This window comes from Haliotis asinina, chromosome 12, assembly GCF_037392515.1.
Source record: "Haliotis asinina isolate JCU_RB_2024 chromosome 12, JCU_Hal_asi_v2, whole genome shotgun sequence".
In the NCBI taxonomy this organism is placed as follows: Eukaryota; Metazoa; Mollusca; class Gastropoda; order Lepetellida; family Haliotidae; genus Haliotis; species Haliotis asinina.
In genome coordinates, this window is record NC_090291.1 from 27,036,148 (window position 1) to 27,056,115 (window position 19,968).

General features: G+C 38.6%; 1 protein-coding gene across 1 annotated transcript; it reads right to left on the reverse strand.

Moving 5' to 3' along the window:
* Positions 1 to 1,163: 1,163 nt before the first annotated feature.
* Positions 1,164 to 10,714, reverse strand: LOC137258816 (metallophosphoesterase 1-like). The gene is made up of 9 exons (XM_067796512.1): positions 10,647 to 10,714; positions 8,723 to 9,115; positions 7,985 to 8,055; positions 7,057 to 7,198; positions 6,038 to 6,224; positions 5,122 to 5,202; positions 3,660 to 3,782; positions 3,212 to 3,352; positions 1,164 to 2,131 (listed from the first exon to the last, which is right to left on the reverse strand). The coding sequence occupies exons 2-9, from the start codon at positions 9,025 to 9,027 to the stop codon at positions 1,976 to 1,978; spliced, it is 1,206 nt and encodes a 401-aa protein (XP_067652613.1). The 5' UTR covers positions 9,028 to 9,115; positions 10,647 to 10,714; the 3' UTR covers positions 1,164 to 1,975.
* Positions 10,715 to 19,968: the final 9,254 nt, after the last annotated feature.

Here is a 19,968-nt window from a genome sequence, read left to right on the forward strand (position 1 = left end):
CAATGGCATGTTGGTCAGTTTTCTCAAGCTGTCCCAAAGCACTTAGTGATAACTGGAAGTGGAAATGCTGACAAATGCAAGAGAGACCACGCTACTCCTTTAAAACTGGTAACGACATATTTCTGTTAAACAAACCATCTAACTAATCTGGCATCCGAAGAAAATAAGTAAACCTGTTTGTGCTTTATCTGAACATATTCATTAATCTGCTAACAAGCACTCACTCTGACAAATGTCTTGAACTGGCACTGGCCCAGTATACATGCTGTATAGGAGATAAGCTCTCAAGTGGTTTTCTTGAAGGCTTTTCAACAGGTCTCAGGGTATCAGTGTTGACAAGGTTACACCAGAGTCTAAAAATCTTCTTTGTGGTGTTCCCCATAGTTAGGTCCTTGGACTAGAGGTAATGAATCTGTGCTAGTGTTGGGAACTGGTTGAAAATAATTGCTTAGCATCATTTATCAAACATTCCTGTTATCGTTGTTAATGCACCAAAAATAAATAATGCAAAAACATGTAGTTCTTTGGGGTGTTTTTGCAAATCGCCCCAAATGCATTTTCAAATTTCGCATATTTAACTAAATGACTAGTATGTTAGGAACCTAAATTTCCTGGATAAATTCTTGGAACAAGCTTGTAGTGCTTATGGAATGTAAATTTAATGACACAGACAAAACCAACCTTGTGAAAAATGTTGTTGATGCAACAAAGTGTTCCTTAATTGTTTGTGTTAGATTATGAGAAAGCATAATCACTTGCTTGGTTGTTTAGTCACTGCAACAATCTTTGAGCATTGCACTGGACACAGAGTTCTTCAATACCAATAAGTGGATGACTGAAATACTGTCATCCCTCACCATAATGCAGGTCTTCTGGTCCATGGTTAACCCCTGTGTTATGAGACACCTGTGTCATACATGTACTTCACTCACTAACAATGCATGACCTACTATCTGTTACGTGTGGAAGATGTTTTACCATAGAAAATATCAACATACAGATGCCAACTTCCAGATTTAACAACTGTTGATAATAATTTCCAAGTGCAGGACAGAAATACAACCTTTGTGGACCGAGAGTATCATTACTTCCAGACTTGCATTACCAAAGAATCTACCGAACAATGTACTGAAATGTGTTAATGAATTACATGCACTCTGTTATTACTTTTTCATGCTTTATCTTTATCACACAATAAAGCTAATAATTATTATTACAAGAACAACAAATGTCTAATTTTTGGGGGACATCTGCTAAAAGAGATAAGATGTTTGGACAGATGAGGAACAGTCAGTTACCACGTAGCACCTGCTGTTACCAGTAATCAGTGTACACTATCAACACATGACTTGTATATATTTGTATACAGGCAAGAATGCACATCCCATGCACAAGGTAATTCCTACATCTAAATGTATTGCACATAATCTTACAAATTATAAGCTATATTCCGAAATAGACATGTAACTGTAATATTAAAGGGATGTACAAAGCAGGCACCTTGCAAGCTACAGTCATTATCAAATATTGCTTGACAACAGCAACACAACTGGCTGCTCAACAAGCATGTAAATCTAGGCACCTTGTGGCTTACAATCATTGTCTGTGAGTCTTGACAACATCAGCAGCGAGTAACATCAGCAGCATGTAACATCAGCAGCGTGTAACCTCAGCAGCATGTAACAAGCAGGCACCTTGCAAGCTACAGTCATTATCAAGTATTGCTTGACAACAGCAACACAACTGGCTGCTCAACAATCTCAACAGCATGTACAAAGCAGGCACCTTGCAAGCTACAGTCATTATCAAGTATTGCTTGACAACAGCAACGCAACTGGCTGCTCAACAATCTCAACAGCATGTACAAAGCAGGCACCTTGATAGTTACAGTCATTGTCAGTAATGCTTGACAGCCAGGCTTCATTACAACATCAACAGCATGTACAAAGCAGGCACTAGTGAGTTGCAGTCATTGTCAATGTGCTTTGTCAGTATTGAATTTAATGACCCTACGAGGGAAGGGCAATGTAAGTAATATCACGAGGCCCCAGACGATGTATAACGTAATGACAGTAGTTTCCCGCGGCATCTGGCATCGCTTTATTTCATACTTGTCATTGGTGATGGTTGCCTGAAACAGGTCAGAACACATATATTAGGAGGCAGTCAGTTCATCAGCTTGTACATCCTAGTGTTATGACTGTGATAATCAGCAGCGGCAAATCATTGAAATGTGTTCTGTTGTCATGGCCACAATTCAAATTTCTGGTCATAAATGTGCAGTACATTATGTCTTGTATGCTCAGATAACATGTATTGCAAGTTCGTTCATAAAAGCAGATATACCTGGGTGGTCTGTACACAATCATTTCAGGACCAGACAATCCACTGACTGATATTTGAGAAGAGATCAAAACAACTTAGACATGATGACATGCATAAACCAAACGTGACCACCTGATCCTGTCAGCTGCCTTTCACAACAAGTGTTTGCCACTAACATGGCAATGTCCCCACTGCTAAAGAAGTATGAAATATTTATGACATATTCATTACTCTTTACTTTTTGCTCACACACAAGATGCATGAAATGACTGGTGTCTGGATTATCACCTAATGTAAGCTGTTAACAAAATTAAGAACATTGATTGTGATGCTTTATGGAATGTTGCGTCAACATAAGCGAAAAGTGAAATGTGTCACAGTGACCTTGAAAATAAGATCAAGGTCACCAAAACTGATTGGTGTCTGCATAATCCCCAGTACAATAGTTCATGAGATATCACATTAACAAGAATCTGAAAAGTGGCCAAAGTGTCGAGGTGACCTTGAAAATAAGCGCAATTAAACCACAACTGCGTAATCCCAAAATACAATAGTTCATGAGATATCGCATTAACAAGAATCTGAAAAGTGGCCAAAGTGTCACGGTGACCTTGCAAATAAGATCAAGGTCACAAAGACTAAAGGGTGTCTACATAATCCCCAAATCTGGGTTGTAACCAAATTGGAAAATACTGAGTACAATAGTTCATAAGACATTGTGTTAACACAGAATCGGGATGTACATACGAATGTACGTACAAACGCTACTGAATGCATAGTCCCCCACAACCCCCACAAACTAAACATCAACTAGATCCCAGATCTTGATGGGTTAGTCAGCACTGAGTTCTAATACATGGACAATGTTATTCAGTCTTGTACTTACTAGAAGAAATGATGGATTGTTTTTATTCCTCCAGTTGAAGGAGGGTATTGTCCACTCTGGAATGCTACCCTTGTGGATACGGTAACACCCGTGGTGGGTGTGGGCACTGATGACTAGTCGTGGGTCAAGCAGGTTGAACATCTGGATGCAATAAATGAAAATAGTTTAGTCATTCAGAGAAGTGAGGATGTCAGTATGGGACATATTAATCCAATAGTGCATATTAGTCTAAATGGCACATCACTGAAACGTTTCATAGTGTTCCATACATGTACTGTAGTGACAGGATTTCAATAAAAAGATAAATTTCTACGGTATATATTCCCGTGTCCTGAACAGGGTAAAATTTGACAATGTGAGACATTACTTGACATTTTATAAGACAAAAGGATAAATGCATAGATCGGTCTCCACAAGACACTAGTGGACAGATAAGACAACACATTACCTGTTCAGTGGCATCCTGAGACAAACAGTCCCACTTGGGTTTGAAAGGTGTACTCTTCTCTTCTAGAGGAGCTGCATCAGGTGTATCACAGTCTATATCAGAAGTACGAAACAACGGGTAGTGCTGAAACAACACAATCAATCAAAGTCATATGATATGTTACATGTGGTATGGTGTGTTTAGATATAGAATATTGTGCCTGTTACGATGTATCTGTGTACCGCCTTCATAAAGAATGTTGTGTTTAAAGACAGCCTGTAACTGTGAATGAGTTTAGCTTTAAGCCACTTTTAACAGTATTCCAGCAATATCATACATAGCAGGGGACAAATGAAATTGATTTCACACAAGTACCCATGTAGGGAATCAAACTTGGGTCTTCAGCTGACAAGCGAACACTTTAGACACATGGCTACCACACCTTCCCCTGTAGCTGTGACATTTAACAAGACGTAAGCAGACAAACAAGCAGAACGTTGCACATATATATGTGGTGTGCTCTGTCTGTATATCACACTTTGCTTCAAAGTTTAGTGTACATACCATAAAACAATACTTGGCAAATTATGTGATTTGACAGAGGAGGATGTTCATCTAAGTGTTACGAGTGTGTATTTCCTGTATATTTATGTTATTAATTCGGTAATAATTATTATTGGGTCACAATGTTTAGTGTTTTGAATAGTAAATATTATGGGTCACACTTCGTTTTAATATCTGGTCAACACTTTTCGCATTGTGGTTTTCCGGAATTTTCTGCTCCTAGTTTTTGATGTTCACTTCTGGGATACTGTTTCGAGACCATTCTACAGTGTTGACGATGTTCGTTTGTGCCTGAACCTTCGGGAAATGACTTTGTAAATATATATAAGGGCTGGTTGCCGTGCAGAGGGTGACACTCACCCTGACATTCATTCATATTTGCTGGATTTACTGCCAACACACTTGAAACCCTGTCAACGCCTGAAGCTACAGTATCTGCAGTCGCACCAATCGCTGTGTTTACATTTAGCCATAGCTGTTCCCTCTCACACCAAGACTTTGGTGAGTTTGCTATACTGTATTTGTGTGACCCACTGACTTAGATTTTGTCTCTCTTGTAATGTACCTGAAATCTGCATTGTTATATTGACTTGTGACTCTGTATATCTTGCTCTCGTTGTATAACAATACATAATTTGAACGTAAACAACTTGTCTTTGTTCTGTTTTGCTGGTTCACAGGGGATTTCTTACACAGTTTCTCACGGGAAATTCTTAACTGTAACATAAGAGAGACAATTCTATTGTGGTCAGTGGCTTAGAAACATACTGGTTGTATCTACTGGCAGGGAGAAGTTAAAACAAAAAACATTGATGAAAACTGTTGGAATCTTATGAACCTCCCCAATGGACTTGTTTGTACAGAGTGAGTTTGGTTTTAAGCCACTTTTAGCAATCCAGACATCACAACATATTCTAACCTGCAGTAAAATAGGCTTGGTGTAGGTGAACTGCTCCCACTGGTGACACATATTGTGACTGCTGGAAGACTTCAATGGGGCCTGGAAAAATGAAAACATTTGTCATGACTTGTCTGTCATTGATCATGTCTTGCCTTTCATTGGTCATGACTTGTCTGTCATTGGTCATGTCTTGCTTGCCTTTCATTGGTCATGACTTGTCTGTCATTGGTCATGTCTTGCCTTTCATTGGTCATGACTTGTCTGTCATTGGTCATATCTTGCCTTTCATTGGTCTTGTCTTGCCTTTCATTGATCTTGTCTTGCCTTTCATTGGTCTTGTCTTGCCTTTCATTGGTCTTGTCTGTCATTGGTCATGACTTGTCTGTCATTGATCATGTCTTGCCTTTCATTGGTCATGTCTTGTCTGTCATTGGTCATGTCTTGTCTTTAATGGCTGGGTCTTGCTTCTCATTTGCCATGGGGACAGTGGGGTAGCCTAGTGGTTAAAGCTTCCACATGTTAAGCTGAAAGTAATGTAAAAACTAAATTCACTCATTAACTAATTGGCATTGGCCGTGTCTTGCCTTTGGTTTGTTATCCCATCATTAATTGGATATGTCTTGCCTTTGATTTGTTATCCTGTAATTAATTGGTCAAGTCTTGCCTTACATTTGGCATATATTGTTTTCCATTTGTCATGTTCTGCTTTTCATTCATTAAGTCCTGTCTTTCATAGGTCCTGTCTTTTATTGGTCATGTCTTGTCTTCCATTTCACCATGTCTTGCCTTGTGATTTAATAAGTTACCTGAGCACATATAAACTGTTGAAGGACATGACCTGAGCACCTCTAACCTGTTGAAGGACATTACCTGGGCACTTCTAATCTGTTGAAGCACATTCCCTAGGCACTTCTAACCTGTTGAAGGACATTACCTGAGCACATCTAAGTTGTTGTGAAACTTGTTGCAATTGGGAGACAGCATCCTGGCACAGAGAGCACCCATCTCCCTCCAGTGTCATGCTGTTGACTAGTACAAAAATATTGTCTCTGATGCGCAACATCTTCACAGAAGGTGCATTAAATGCTTTTTCAAACCTTCTTTCCTTGTGTGGCGTCATCCTAAAAATAAAACCAGGAAACATTAATGAGTGAATCAAATACTATTACATTTGGCACCTCAAAATTTTGAAAATACTGTACTTTCTTTTCTAAAAATTTGTTCACCAACTATACTTCTGCTATACAGCTTTAAACTAACAGTCCAGTGGCAGTATGAGAACTACTTTTTAGAATTGGAAAGTAGCAATGGCTAAGACTGGTTGTTGGAAATAATATAACAGCTGATAAATAAAATGAATTTGCAGTATTTCTTTGATGTTACCCAACACCTACATGCCTTGAGTATTGACAATGCCTAAAACATTACATCACATTTTTCCTGTTATCTTTCATCATGCCAGTTCATATTGCACCTGGGAGATTAAACAAATGATGTTTTTCTCAACTAACAACAACAAATAATAAGTCAGTTAAAGGTAATTTGCTGTCTACAACTGTTTTTAGTAATTTAGGTATAAAAAAACAAAACAGGGGAACATGGTTCAAGTTGTTGCAGTGCTCATTGTGTTGGGAACCACACCAGAAGTGAGAAGTTGGACCATTGCCAACATTATTTCAAAAGTAGAGTTACCACAAAAAGATTGCCATGTCACATAGTAAGCTACAGTGTTTGAACCTAGTGCAGGCCTTGAACCACAAAAAGACTGCCATGTCACATTGTAAGCTACAGTGTTTGAACCTAGTACAGACCTTGAACCACAAAAAGACTGCCATGTCACATTGAAAGCTACAGTGTTTGAACCTAGCACAGGCCTTGAACCACAAAACTTTTACAGCTTTTGACAAAAACAAATCATTCCACATAGTTCAGTCAAAATGTTGATACACTCACGCATAATGAAATCCAATGTCGTGGTTCCCAACCAGAACATACATGTCTGTATTCTGATTTGTGGAGAACAATTTTTGGAATCTCCTGACATGACTTTGGAACTCGGAATCTGAGCACCACTTCCCTTCATCCAGCAGGTCACCTGAGAAAGGAAGGATTCTGGTTAACAGGTGCAGAGGCAGGATAACTTCAGAAGCAAGGGACAGGACAATATCCTAGCTTACAAAACTAGGACCAAATCTGAAGAAACAAGTGTTTCTGTTTCTCACCGCTAGTGTTTAGGGCAGGACAGCCTTGTGAGTGAACACATGTGTTTACCACAAAATTTGAGCTAATGAAGAGCGATACAAGCTACAGCACTTAATGTTGCCTATCAGTTTGTGCAGCCATTATAGCAGGGAATAGTTACTTTAAAACAAATTGAATGAGTGAGAGTAAATTGAATGTGAAAATGTGTGTGGTCCCTGACCAGACTAAACATTGCAATAATTTTGGCAGTTAATGTGATGGCATGACATATGCACATGTCAACTTATGTACAAACACAAACAACTCTCTATTCCACAGAATCTTCAGACCATCTGCAGTGTTGACAGCCAGGGCACTGGGGAAAAGGGACTTGAATACAATAGCCATTCATTAAATTGTTCATATGAAACTACTATATTAGTCCCAATGTTCTAGAGAGTTTCCATTACCAGAAAAATGCCACTAGAGGTGAATCAGTCCATTGGAATATTTTTTTGCCTCCTCTTGGGCAAATTCATTAAGCAAATGCAGGTGACAGCATGTAATTAATATGTCACTGGACCATAACATGTTGTTTTAAGCTATAGTTTTTATGGGGTGTATTTTTATTTGAGGACACCTTGTTCCACCTTGTAGATTAACAAGCTACATACAATAGTCTGAGGCTTGATGAGACTACCTAAAACAAAAACCACATCTGGACTGTGAATCAGCATACTGGTTTGAAATGCTCGTTCCATTTGCCATTCTCTGAAAAACAGAGAAAAATCAGAAATCATAAAACATGGCTCCAGACTGCACATAGTAAATAAAACATTACATCTCATTTAACCCCTGAAACATCTTCAGTCACTAAAAGGGGTGGCACTCTGATGCTTTCAACTTTTGTAAAATATTCCTTTTTCACCTGTTATATCTGTTACCACCGATTCAGATTATATTCATGAGTGACTACTAGCAATGACTAGTAACTACATCACTCAGTTTTGTTGAAGATTTTCTATCGGAAATAAACAGTTTGCTATTGTGTGTTCAAGACAGGGTGTATTGAAGATGGAACCATATTAAGAACATAACAAGTAATTGCAAACATTCGTACACTGCAGGTCTTGAGCCTTGGTAATGTCTTGCATGTCTGTAAAGTCAGAAAATCTGCCTACACTTTCATTATCCACAACCTTATATCCATCTTAATAATGGCTTCTGTTAATTTCAAAATCCGGTACACTAGTAACCGTGAGCAAGTCAGTTGCACGGTCCCAGGTGGGACCAGGAAATTCATTGTTCAAGTGTATAACACAAATGGAACAGCAAACAGCTGCATGACTGTTGAAGTTGCCCCTTGGCAAAATGTATGGCAACACCAAAACTGAACACCAAACTTATTCATGCAAACAGTATATAAAAGTCAATGTACCTCCTCAGCTTGTCAAACCAGTGTGCATGTGCTCCCATCACATGTGTGTCTGCTATCACCATAACTCGCAGAGGGTGGAACTTTGGAGGAAGTGTCCTGTCAAACATTTCATTGTTCACCTGAGGCCAGGTGCACTGGAACAACACAACATAGTAGTGCAAAAACTCACAATAGAATAGTAACAAGCTCACAAAAATGATAGTCCTGAACAGTCGATACGATCTGAAGTACAGACAGAAGTTTCCAGGAAACTGACAGAACCATCCCATGATGTGGATGACACATTCGCCTAGAGGGCTAATCATGAGGCTTGATGTTCAGTTGTCTCCCTTGGAACATCAGCCTCACTGTACCTGGTAGGAGCTTGTCTCAATCAATGATGTGAAGCTACCTCTGAAATTGAAAGATATTACAACAATTGACATCATTCAGACAAACTAAAACATACTGTATATGTTGCAATAAGCAGAATGAGAGAAAAAAAAAGAAATCTGTATTCTGAGATCAAGGGTATGTGAACAAACTCTACTCAAACTTTGATGAACAATATCTCAAAGAACAACTGACGGATACTGCTGTCATGGATACAGCTGTGTACTTGGTCCATGCCCAAACAATCTGAGTTTTATTTCCACAGATAACCCAAGGTGCCTGCTAGGCTCTAGATGGTTACAGTCATGACTTGATCCCAATGGGTACCCATTTTCTGCTGGGTGAATAGAGGCAGTTTTGAACAAACTCATCTGCCTATGGTGAAATCACATGTATCACATGTTCACTGTCATAGGGCAAGACTTAAGTCCTAGAAACACTCAGGAGTCAAGCTGCCTAACATGGTCACCCATCCAAGGACTACAGTTTGTTTGTTAAAGGTCACGTGCAACCACAAAATCAAACACAATTAAAACACAGTTATCACATGGTCATGATAATAATTATATAAAATGCATTGCTGATTGTTAAAAAACAAATCATTTGAAGTCCGATTTTATGGACATTTTTTCATCACGTTTTTATTCAACTTCATAGGTTGAATTGGCAGTTTTGATGATTTGTTTCAGTAAGTACATACTGAAAGGTATCGGAATCTGCAATGTTGTGTTTTACGTTGCATATTATCTTTAAATATTCTTTGTGTTCAACAATTTTTCTAAAAACATCCAAAACATGTGAGTTTACAGGAGAGCAAATCATGTCATGTTTACTCCTTCAGATTTCATCTGTCAAAATGTATGTTTCTGATGCAAGCTAACTTTCAAATGAGATGTACTCTCTGTAGGTTCATGTTTCTTTTTGATAACTGACATACAAAATAATTGATGTAGGGATTTTATTAGTACATTCTTTATGCTTGCACTCTTGTTGAAAGTTTACTATTTTTACAAGTTCATTCATAGCCTTAATTGTCAACTGCATATTCACTATTGCAACACACATGCAAGTACAATTTCCTGTGTAAACAATACTACAAGTACAAATTACCAGACATTATTGCCTGTTTCTTAACTTGATCATGTGCAGTTTCTTCTATTTTTTATCTGTGAAAATGTAGTTTTGGATGATGATTAGAGGACCAAAAAACCAGGTGACTTCTATTTCCGTGAATCTTAAGGAACTGTTAACGTCGTATACACCCTAAATGCAATTGGAGAAGAGCACCCGAGGTCTATGCAGTTGGTACCCTGAAACAACTTAACGCTGCGCTCGGCAAGCTGCATTGTTACCAAATTGTTGTAACTATGTTCTAGGAGCAAAGTGCGCGCGAAAACTGGGGGAATGTTACAAAACGTAATGATTTACTGTAACTGGATTATACTTTTGAGATGCTCTAAAATTACAAGGAAGACACCAAGTCGCAAATCTTGGTAACTATAAACAGAGATTCTTCTATACATTTTTCAAACAGAAGTCAAGACACACACACCACATAAACTTCTAAGACATCCACCACGATTTGTTTGCCAGGGCGACGCCATATTTTACATCACGCGTGAAAATCCGTAGTTTTGGACAAGTTCATTTATAAACCGGAGAGATGATGATTTTTACTCATAATTAATGTCAGTTCTTGAAAAAATCATGTTCTTCAAAATACAATACGCGGATTCGCTCTTTACCAAAAAATACCATGAATCAATTCAAATGACGATCTATAATAATCTGGTGACATTTGAACAAAATAATAGTGTCGCCATGGATAAACAAGGTATATAAACGGGATGTAGTCAAGTTGTCAGCAAGATAGAGCTGTCCACGGACTTGTAAGGTACGAAACCTAATCCACTGCATATCCTTTCCTACGTTTTTTAAGTTGTCACTTACCAGTTTCCATTTTGAGAACGTAACAGGTGTTTCCCAAAAGGCAGTCTGCACACCTGGTTACCGTATAAAACCAATTAAATGGGCCTATGTGTTTTTTTCAGTCAACCTTTGCCACTATTTCCAACGAAATAATGCCCTTTACTTTGAGACTGTCATAATTCATGTAACATTCTATTTATTGCAATTATTATTAGATGTTATATATTTCATACTGACCACCATTGTTGATGTAGAGAGAGACGCCTCGAAATATCGCAAAAAAACTTACCAGTTATGGTCGCATACCAGTTATTGCCAACACCTGGATGTAGTGCTTGAGAAGGTGGCTTGATCTGCACTTTCGTAGTACTTCACACATTGACACATCACCAAAGCAAAAGGCCACAAGAGTTAGAATCAAACTGTCTTCACAAGAGCTACAGCCAGGTGTTGGCGATAACTGGTCGCTAGCTAGTAATGAGTTAAATGCATTAGAGATGAAACATTTGAAGTTCAATTTATTTCAAATGTTGATAAAACGCCTTTTTGATAGAACATAAGATGCAGTTATAGGGACTTATTGTGTAATTATTTGTTTAAAATTATTTGACATTACTATTGACTTCCAAACCAGCATCTCAAAATCAAACCTGAACTACAGGCAGTGTACACACAAAAAAAACCCACCCCAAACAAACACAGTTGTATACATGATAGCAGTTCAGTGACCCCAGAGGTGCACCAGGGCCTCGGAGCCTCCAAACTGCCACCTTGGCTCCCACAACCACAAAAATAGTACAAATCTAGTTCCAGAAGACAAAGAGTGTGTCTGCAAATTCCATTGGTGGAAGTGCACTCCAATTAGAGATATTGCAGGTGCATGGATATAGAAAAAATGCCAATAACCAAGCCTTCCCGTTAAGACTATGCCAAGATCCGATTGGGGTGTTTGTCTCTTTGGGAAGTGAAGAGGAAATACCCCCGAGCCACAAAAAAAGACAACTTCAACAAATAATCCTCAACAAACTGCCGCACAAAGGTCCATACAAGAAGAAACATTCTTGTACCTTCCGATAGCTAGAACCTGTGAAGGTCTGAGGTAGAATAGGCCTTCAGCAACCCATGCTTGCCATAATAGGCGACTATGCTTGTCGTAAGAGGCAAATTGTCTGGTCACTGGATTGTCTGGTCCAGACTCAATTATTTACAGACTGCCACCATATAACTGGAATATTGATGAGTGCAGTGTAAAACTTAACTCACTCACTCTGACAGCTAGCAAGGAAAGCAGACCCACCACAGAGATATCTAAACACTATTTGGCACACAACGTTTCCCAACTACTGCAGGCCCAAGGACATGGAAGCAGCAGCCCCTTTGTTCTACGAACTCCGAAAAGCTGCAGACATTTTGGAAGGAATCTACACTTGCCATTGTGAAATACGAAGGGAAGAACTGACTGTTGCTGCTACGGCTACCAACAACGTTTGGAGAAACAATTGTGGTGCACAGCTATAAGATAAGAGAAATTTTGGTTCAAGACACCAGCAGTATAAAACGCCTCTGATGGTGGGTGGACTGTTCATGTGCAGGCTCAGCAAAATCTGGCATTCACGCATATCGAACAGGAAAGACGATCAAGAAGTCGAGCTGAAGTTCCCCTAGTGCATGTAGTGGGGGTCTCTGGGTTTGGCCGCATGTTTGGCTTCATGTTTCTCGCCTACCTTTCGTGACTGGTATTTAGACTGGTGTGCTGCGGTGCTTCCATTGGCCAACGTTCCATAGAAGCATGGCGGTTGTCAAATGTAGCCCCATCTTTGCATTGCTTCCACCATCCGCCCCACACTCTGGATATCAAAATGGCTCTCTTCTTCCTCCTCCTGCTGCTCCTCTTCGTCATCCAGTCTAGAAAAGATGTCTACCAACATATTCACAGTTTGTTCTCGATCTTCCCCATGTGGTTGTAGAAGTCCTGGATGGCAAGCAACATTGCCACTTTCAATGTATCTCAATTCACCATTTGCGGCGGCAACAGTTCAATGAACACTACTTCTGGTGCTTCTTCTTTGATTGGAGGCATGGTTTCCTCGATCAGCTCTTGCCATATGTTATAGAGTCTTTTCAATCCGATACCAAAATGCTTTTTGGTCTCGGTTGCCGACAGCACACCTTGATTTGGTGCTATATTTTCCATACTTCCTATATGTTTACATGGAAATTCCTGTTTTGGGAAAGCCCTGTTTTTCCTGTATCCAACTGCATGTGGGAAACCCTAAAATACCGGCACAATCCCAGGAATTTGTTGGAGTTTGCTGTAGTTTGCTTGTTTTTGCCGCTGCAAGCAAACTGTAGCAAAATCCAGCAAAGTGTAGCAAAAATATCAAGCTGCAAGCTAATACTAGCAAACTCCAAGCAAATTGTAGCAAAAAACAAACAAGCTCCAAGTGAATTGTAGCAAAACCTAAGCAAACTCCAAGCAAATTGTAGCAAAGAACAAGCAAACTCCAAGCAAATTGTAGCAAAAACAAGCAAACTCCAAGCAAATTGTAGCCAAAAACAAGCAAGCTCTAGGTGCATTGTAGCAAAAAACTAAACAAAGATAGTGAAACATAAATTATCTTGGTGTTGGTATATTAAAGAACAAATTTGGCTCGTACACTCTGCATAATTTCAAAAGTTTAGTAAATCTTGATTAAAGTATTTTATGTGTCTTCAAAGGGAATGAACTCTTCATTTACTAATGACTGTTGTGCATGTTTTAAACACCTCAGGCATTTGTTGTTAAACGGCATACTCTGTAATATTCTCTCTATCTGACAGCTGCAGGTAAATATTCTGGACCAGTTGATCAAGAGACTGCCATCACCAACAGAGATGTATGCTACTAAGCAAGTGTAACCATCTCATACAGTTAGCGGAATCCATGTATAACAATGGTTGATTGAGACGAGTTCTAACCCTGATCTTTATGTGTGAAGTATATTCATGACCAAACCCATTCAGTGCTTCTACAGATAAAGAAACGTACCTTAAATTCACACTAAATGTAATCAAGGTATGACACACAAATGGTCTCCTTGGCTGAGCTAGATTCAAACATGTTGGCTAAAGAAACAGAGCACTGAAGAAAAGTGTACTCTATCTTGGAACAGCTTTTTCCTGGACCACAATAAGATGTTGTTTATGCAAATGCTAAGAACTGTTCCTCTTTTCCATGCTTCCTTAATAAATCAATAGAGATGCCTGCATAACTATGAACATGAAATATAATAAATGTTGATTGGAATATTTTAAGAACGATATTTCATTTGAAACTGTTGAATTTGAGAATCTTTGAACCATTTCATATTGTAATTATTTTAAAATTTGTGTTATTTTATGGTGTTTTACTTTTATTTCATTTATTTTGTAATCAAGATTTTATGATTTTTTTTGCGACATTTTAATTCTGCGGCAGAACCATGTGAACACATGGAAGTACTTAATTACTTAATACACACCACATGTGTGGCCTACTTTCTGTCATCCTGTTCCTCTCACATCATATGTGGATTTACATGTATAATTCATTTTTAAGAATTGTGACCCACATTATTCTTGCAGTGTTGACAAGAAATCAATTGGTTTTCTTTGGGCTCATTGTAATTGAAAAGATTGAAGAATGTAATTCAATAACCCGAGTGATGTACATTGGGATTTTAGCAATACGGACATCCAGTTTCACACTACATTTCAGTGAACGATGGACAAGTATTGATTAGACCCAACCGAGCATTTTCTGCTCTCACACAGAATACAGTTTTTAGTGAGGTCTGATAAAGCTTACAGGATACAAGGCAACAGAGATTGCCATTAGAGTATTGGAAGTAGATTGATGTTGAGTTCTGCTGCTGGGAAGTTACATGAAGTCAACACCTGGACTGATTGTCTGTTTTTCTTTTGAACAATGTATTGACAGAGATGGACTCAGAGGCTGACTTCATATTTACATATTCATGAATGATCATGAGGAATAAAATGTCAGAGGTAAGTATATCAGTTTACTGTAGACAGAAACATAACATTGATTTTACATGGACATGTAGTTACAGTGACCCACAACTTAGTTTTGACAGAGAATGTTTTGCACAATATTACACATGTTGGGACATGTATAATACATAACATGACAGTGTTTATTGAAAACTTTATGTGAAATAGTTCCTGAAAAATTTGCTGTGATCAATAAGGACATAATTAGCTGATGATGTAGAGATTAGGTAAACAGGCAAAGATCAATGAGGCCCACATGGAGAATTAATGTCTGCATCACTGTATTAATGATGCTGGCAACCAGGGAAATGTCTTCACTCATGCTTAAAAATATCACACATCGATTTGCAGGATAAACGTTTAAAGTTTGTTTCAGTTTTCTCATGACCTTGTGCTCAATAGAAAGTGCAAGCTCATGATTCTGTATGAAATGGTTAAGTGAAATGCTTGTTTGAAAGACACACATCAAAGTCAACCATTAATTATTTATTTTAATCATGGGTCTTTCCCAAGTTGTGTATTTTTTCACAACCTCTTATCTAACCTGTCATGCTTTGAGCTCCATTTACATATCATGGCTCATTTGTTGTTGTTTTCAATCTGTCATGCTTTGAGCTCAGTGGAACTGAAGGGTAGAACATATCATGGCACATTTGGTTATTGTTATCAATCTATCATACTTTAGGCTCAGTGGAACTGAAAGGTAGAACTTATCGTGACACATTTCTTGTTGTTTTCAATCTATCATGCTTTGAGCTCAGTGGAACTGAAGGGTAGAACATATCATGGCACATTTGGTTATTGTTATCAATCTATCATGCTTTAGGCTCAGTGGAACTGAAAGGTAGAACTTATCGTGACACATTTGTTGTTGTTTTTAATCTGTCATGCTTTGAGCTCTGTGGAACTGAAAGGCAGAACATGTCATGGCTCATTTGTTGTTGTTTTTAATCTGTCATGCTTTGAGCTCTTCTACACTGGAGGTGAGAAGCAAGTAAGAAAAGGGACTCCGACCAAGTTTTCTTTTACAAATCTGTGTGTCTGGAGACAAGAGGAAAGACATCAAGTGTTCTTACACTGACCAAATCTGTTTGTCTGGTGACAAGAGGGGAGACATCAAGTGTTATTACACTGACCAAATATCTATGTCTGGAGACAAGAGGGGAGACATCAAGTGTTATTACACTGACCAAATCTGTATGTCTGGAGACATCGTGAGACATCAAGTGTTTTTACACGGACCATATCTGTCTTATCTGTTTTGTAATACACCCTACCATTAGGGGGTCTGTATGTTAGACAATGCTCATGATAACATTCCCCTTCTCTATGATTGGCTAAGACACAGAGGATTGATACCCTAGAATCAACTGTACACCACTCAGTGAGGAATAAAACTTGTTTGAAACTGAACCCCTCCAAGGCAATTATCTTTTACCTATATGGCCCACTCCCTCTGGAATGCAAACCAGCCAAACTGGGGAAGACACACAACCTGTCCACACAACACTCCTTTAGTGTTTGAAAGTAAAAGTAACAGGATAGTCAGAAATTCCATGAGTAATTTGCAAGTTTTTAAAGCAATATTAGTACAAAGTCATGCCCATTATGATAACTGAACAGAGCAGAACCTTTGTGACCAGCTCCAACAACTAAAGGTGTTTATGCATCTTAAACCAGTAAGCTAATGGCCAGCTCTCAGTTCCAATGCTGCAGACAGAAAAATTGCAAGTAACTATTCACATTATTTTTCCTAAGTTATCTAATGCGCTTTTCACTGATGACCCACACATAGGCTCACAAGAAACATGAGATAGAATAAGTATCATAAATACACAATTTGTAGTTATGATTTTCTGATGATGGCCTTGAAGATTTCGAGTTTGCTTACAATTTTGATCTCACTTGTGTAAATGATCTTTCTGATGGTCTGTTTTATATTTTGTTCGTTTTATTTTGAATTAAATTTTGACGAACAGAGTCCAAGGGATGCAACAAAATTTAGCAACGCATCCACAGGGATGCAGAAAAAGTCCAAATAGTTTTTGTAACAATTTTGACCAATTTATGTCGGTATCATTTCAGGCCCCCCTAAGTAATTGAAGGAATTACAGCAAATTTGAAGGAATTGCATCTCAAATGTAAACAAACGCAGCCCACTCGTGAAACAATTGCAGCGATATCGGTAATTTAGCGGTAATAACAGAAATACATCGGCCCTATCGGAAGCAATGTCGGTAATACTGGAAACACGATCGGCCATCTTCGGAGATTTTTCGGTCGCGAGTGGAAACTCACGCAGCAAAACATGGCGTCGTTGGAAGAAGCACCCGTCTCGGTGAGATTTGTTTTTAGTTCGTACTATTACATTTTCATACTTATCCATCTTTGACCACCCGTGTTGAATGCATTTAGGTATGAGGTGTTGTCGGGGCAAAAGCTTATGTTTTTAGGAAAAGATAGTCACTCTAGGAGAGTGTCACAAGTCATGCCCCTGTAGTTTGTTTACATCTGAACATCGAAGTCGTGCCGATGATTACGAACGTGCGCCAGATATAGCATCATTGTTTTGTGAAATGTGTTTAAATTTGTCAATTGCACTTCGTAGCAAGAAAAATTATGGCTCATAAACTTCTTCATGGCGCACGTTCATGATGTTCGTAATCATCGGCACGACTTCGATGTTCAGATGTAAACAATCTCCAGGGGCATGACTTGTGACACTCTTCTGCAGTGACAATCTTTTCCTAAAAACATAAGCTATTGCCCCGACAACACCTCATACCTAAACGCATTCAACACGGGTGGTCAAAGATGGATAAGTATGAAAATGTAATAGTACGAACTAAAAACAAATCTCACCGAGACGGGTGCTTCTTCCAACGACGCCATGTTTTGCTGCGTGAGTTTCCGCTCGCGACCGAAAAATCTCCGAAGATGGCCGATCGTGTTTCCAGTATTACCGACATTGCTTCCGATAGGGCCGATGTATTTCTGTTATTACCGCTAAATTACCGATATCGCTGCAATTGTTTCGCGAGTGGGCTGCGTTTGTTTACATTTGAGATGCAATTCCTTCAAATTTGCTGTAATTCCTTCAATTACTTGGGGGGGCCTGCATTTGCAATTTAGTTACTGTAGTAATGTCATGATCATGTTACACGATGCAGTAACAGCAGGGGTTCAAAACGTTTTTTAAAAGCCACTTGTCACGGGTTAAGTAACGGTAAGAAAGTAACTTGTCCTGACTAATTTTCCACTTGCCCTGCATTTTAGGACATAATCATGATGATGAAGTACGAGAAATAAATCAACATGTTGTTTGATGTTAATTTTTACTGGACTATTTATCGAAAAGTGATAAATAGCAAAGAAAGATAACCCTACTTTGTCATCATTGTGAAATTTATCAGCTACATTTTGAGCAGATATGAAATGAAATAGTAGTTTATTTGCAGCTTGAATCCTGAAGCCATTTGGATTTCTGAACCACTTTGGTTTCTGAACCAAGTGAATTACAAGGTGTTACAACATAGTATTAATAATAATATTGAAATGTTTGGGACTCCCATTTAGTAGTAAGTACCCTTGAAAGTTAAGAGTATAAGTCTCAAGGACCTTTAAATACAGGACCCAAGGTAAATCCTGGTAAACAATTGAAAATAAATATTTATATGGAATCCACTTGATAAATTAAGTGACATTATTTATGACACCCTCAGTGCGGATTGTACTTTGCCTGCTATTAGGTGTGGTCTGTGTGTTGCAGCTCTGATAATGGGGGAACAATATGCAGGTTCCAGAGACAAGGAACCCAAAACTGTTCACGTACAAAAACATCAGGAGGAAAAATGGCTTTAAATTTAACTGACAAAAGCAAAGAAACATGTATCCAGTATAAAACATTATTTGAAATTACTTTCATCAAGGCAGGCGGTGATGCAGCATGACAAATTGATTTGGACTCTAAAAACAATTAAAGTTCAAATTCCTTGATTCACTGAAAGTTTAAAATGTTGCCATAGAGGAAGAGAAATGGTGATAACTGTTTCATCAAACAAAACAACTTGTTCAACAATGATTGAAACTTTTCCCTTGAGTCGAGAGGCAGTTACTTCACTGTTTCCAATCTCTTTGAAATAAATCTTTCCGAAAAGGTGATATAGCTGATCCTCGAATATTTACAAGATGTCTTACTGATCATGTGTCATTGTGAAGCACTTCTAGTGATGTTAATTATATGGAACAGAAAGGAGCCAGAAAGGGATGTTCCAAATACTTACCACCTTATCCTGCCTGTGTCTGCTGAACTATTTAGCTATATGGTGACAGTCTGCAAATCAAGTCTATACCAGGCAATCCAGTGATCAGCATTATGATAATTTATGCATGTGGGGTAAGTGCCAATTTGCCACATCACTTGCCCAAGGAGGCATCATATGTGCTACAAGACATGCTAAGGGAGGCATCATATTTGCCACATCACTTGCCCAAGGAAGGATTGTATATGCTGCATGACATACTCAAGGAACATCATATTTGCCACATCACTTGCCCAGTTAAGGATTGTATATGCTGCATGACATACTCAAGGAGCATCATATTTGCCACATCACTTGCCCAGTTAAGGATTGTATATGCTGCATGACATACTCAAGGAGCATCATATTTACCACATCACTTGCCCAAGGAAGGATCATATGTGCTACATGACATGCTCAAGGAGGCATCATATTTACCACATCACTTGCAAAAGGAGGCAGCATGTGTGCTGCTTGGAGTCACAGGAGACATGGTCTCATATAATTTTCATTTAATGTATGCTGTGTCCTTTCGTAACTCTGTTAACATACATATATTGTTTGTTGTATGTTGTAGGAAAATGGTGTAATGACTATGTGATTAAGATGATC

Coding starts and splice junctions, on each gene's coding strand:
- LOC137258816 (XM_067796512.1), bottom strand. CDS start 9,027: ATGATTAGCCCTCTAGGCGAATGTGTCATCCACATCATGGGATGGTTC. Junction 6,225..7,056: donor GACATTGGATTTCATTATGC/GTGAGTGTATCA, acceptor TTTTATTTTTAG/GATGACGCCACACAAGGAAA. Junction 2,132..3,211: donor ACAATCCATCATTTCTTCTA/GTAAGTACAAGA, acceptor GACCTGTTTCAG/GCAACCATCACCAATGACAA.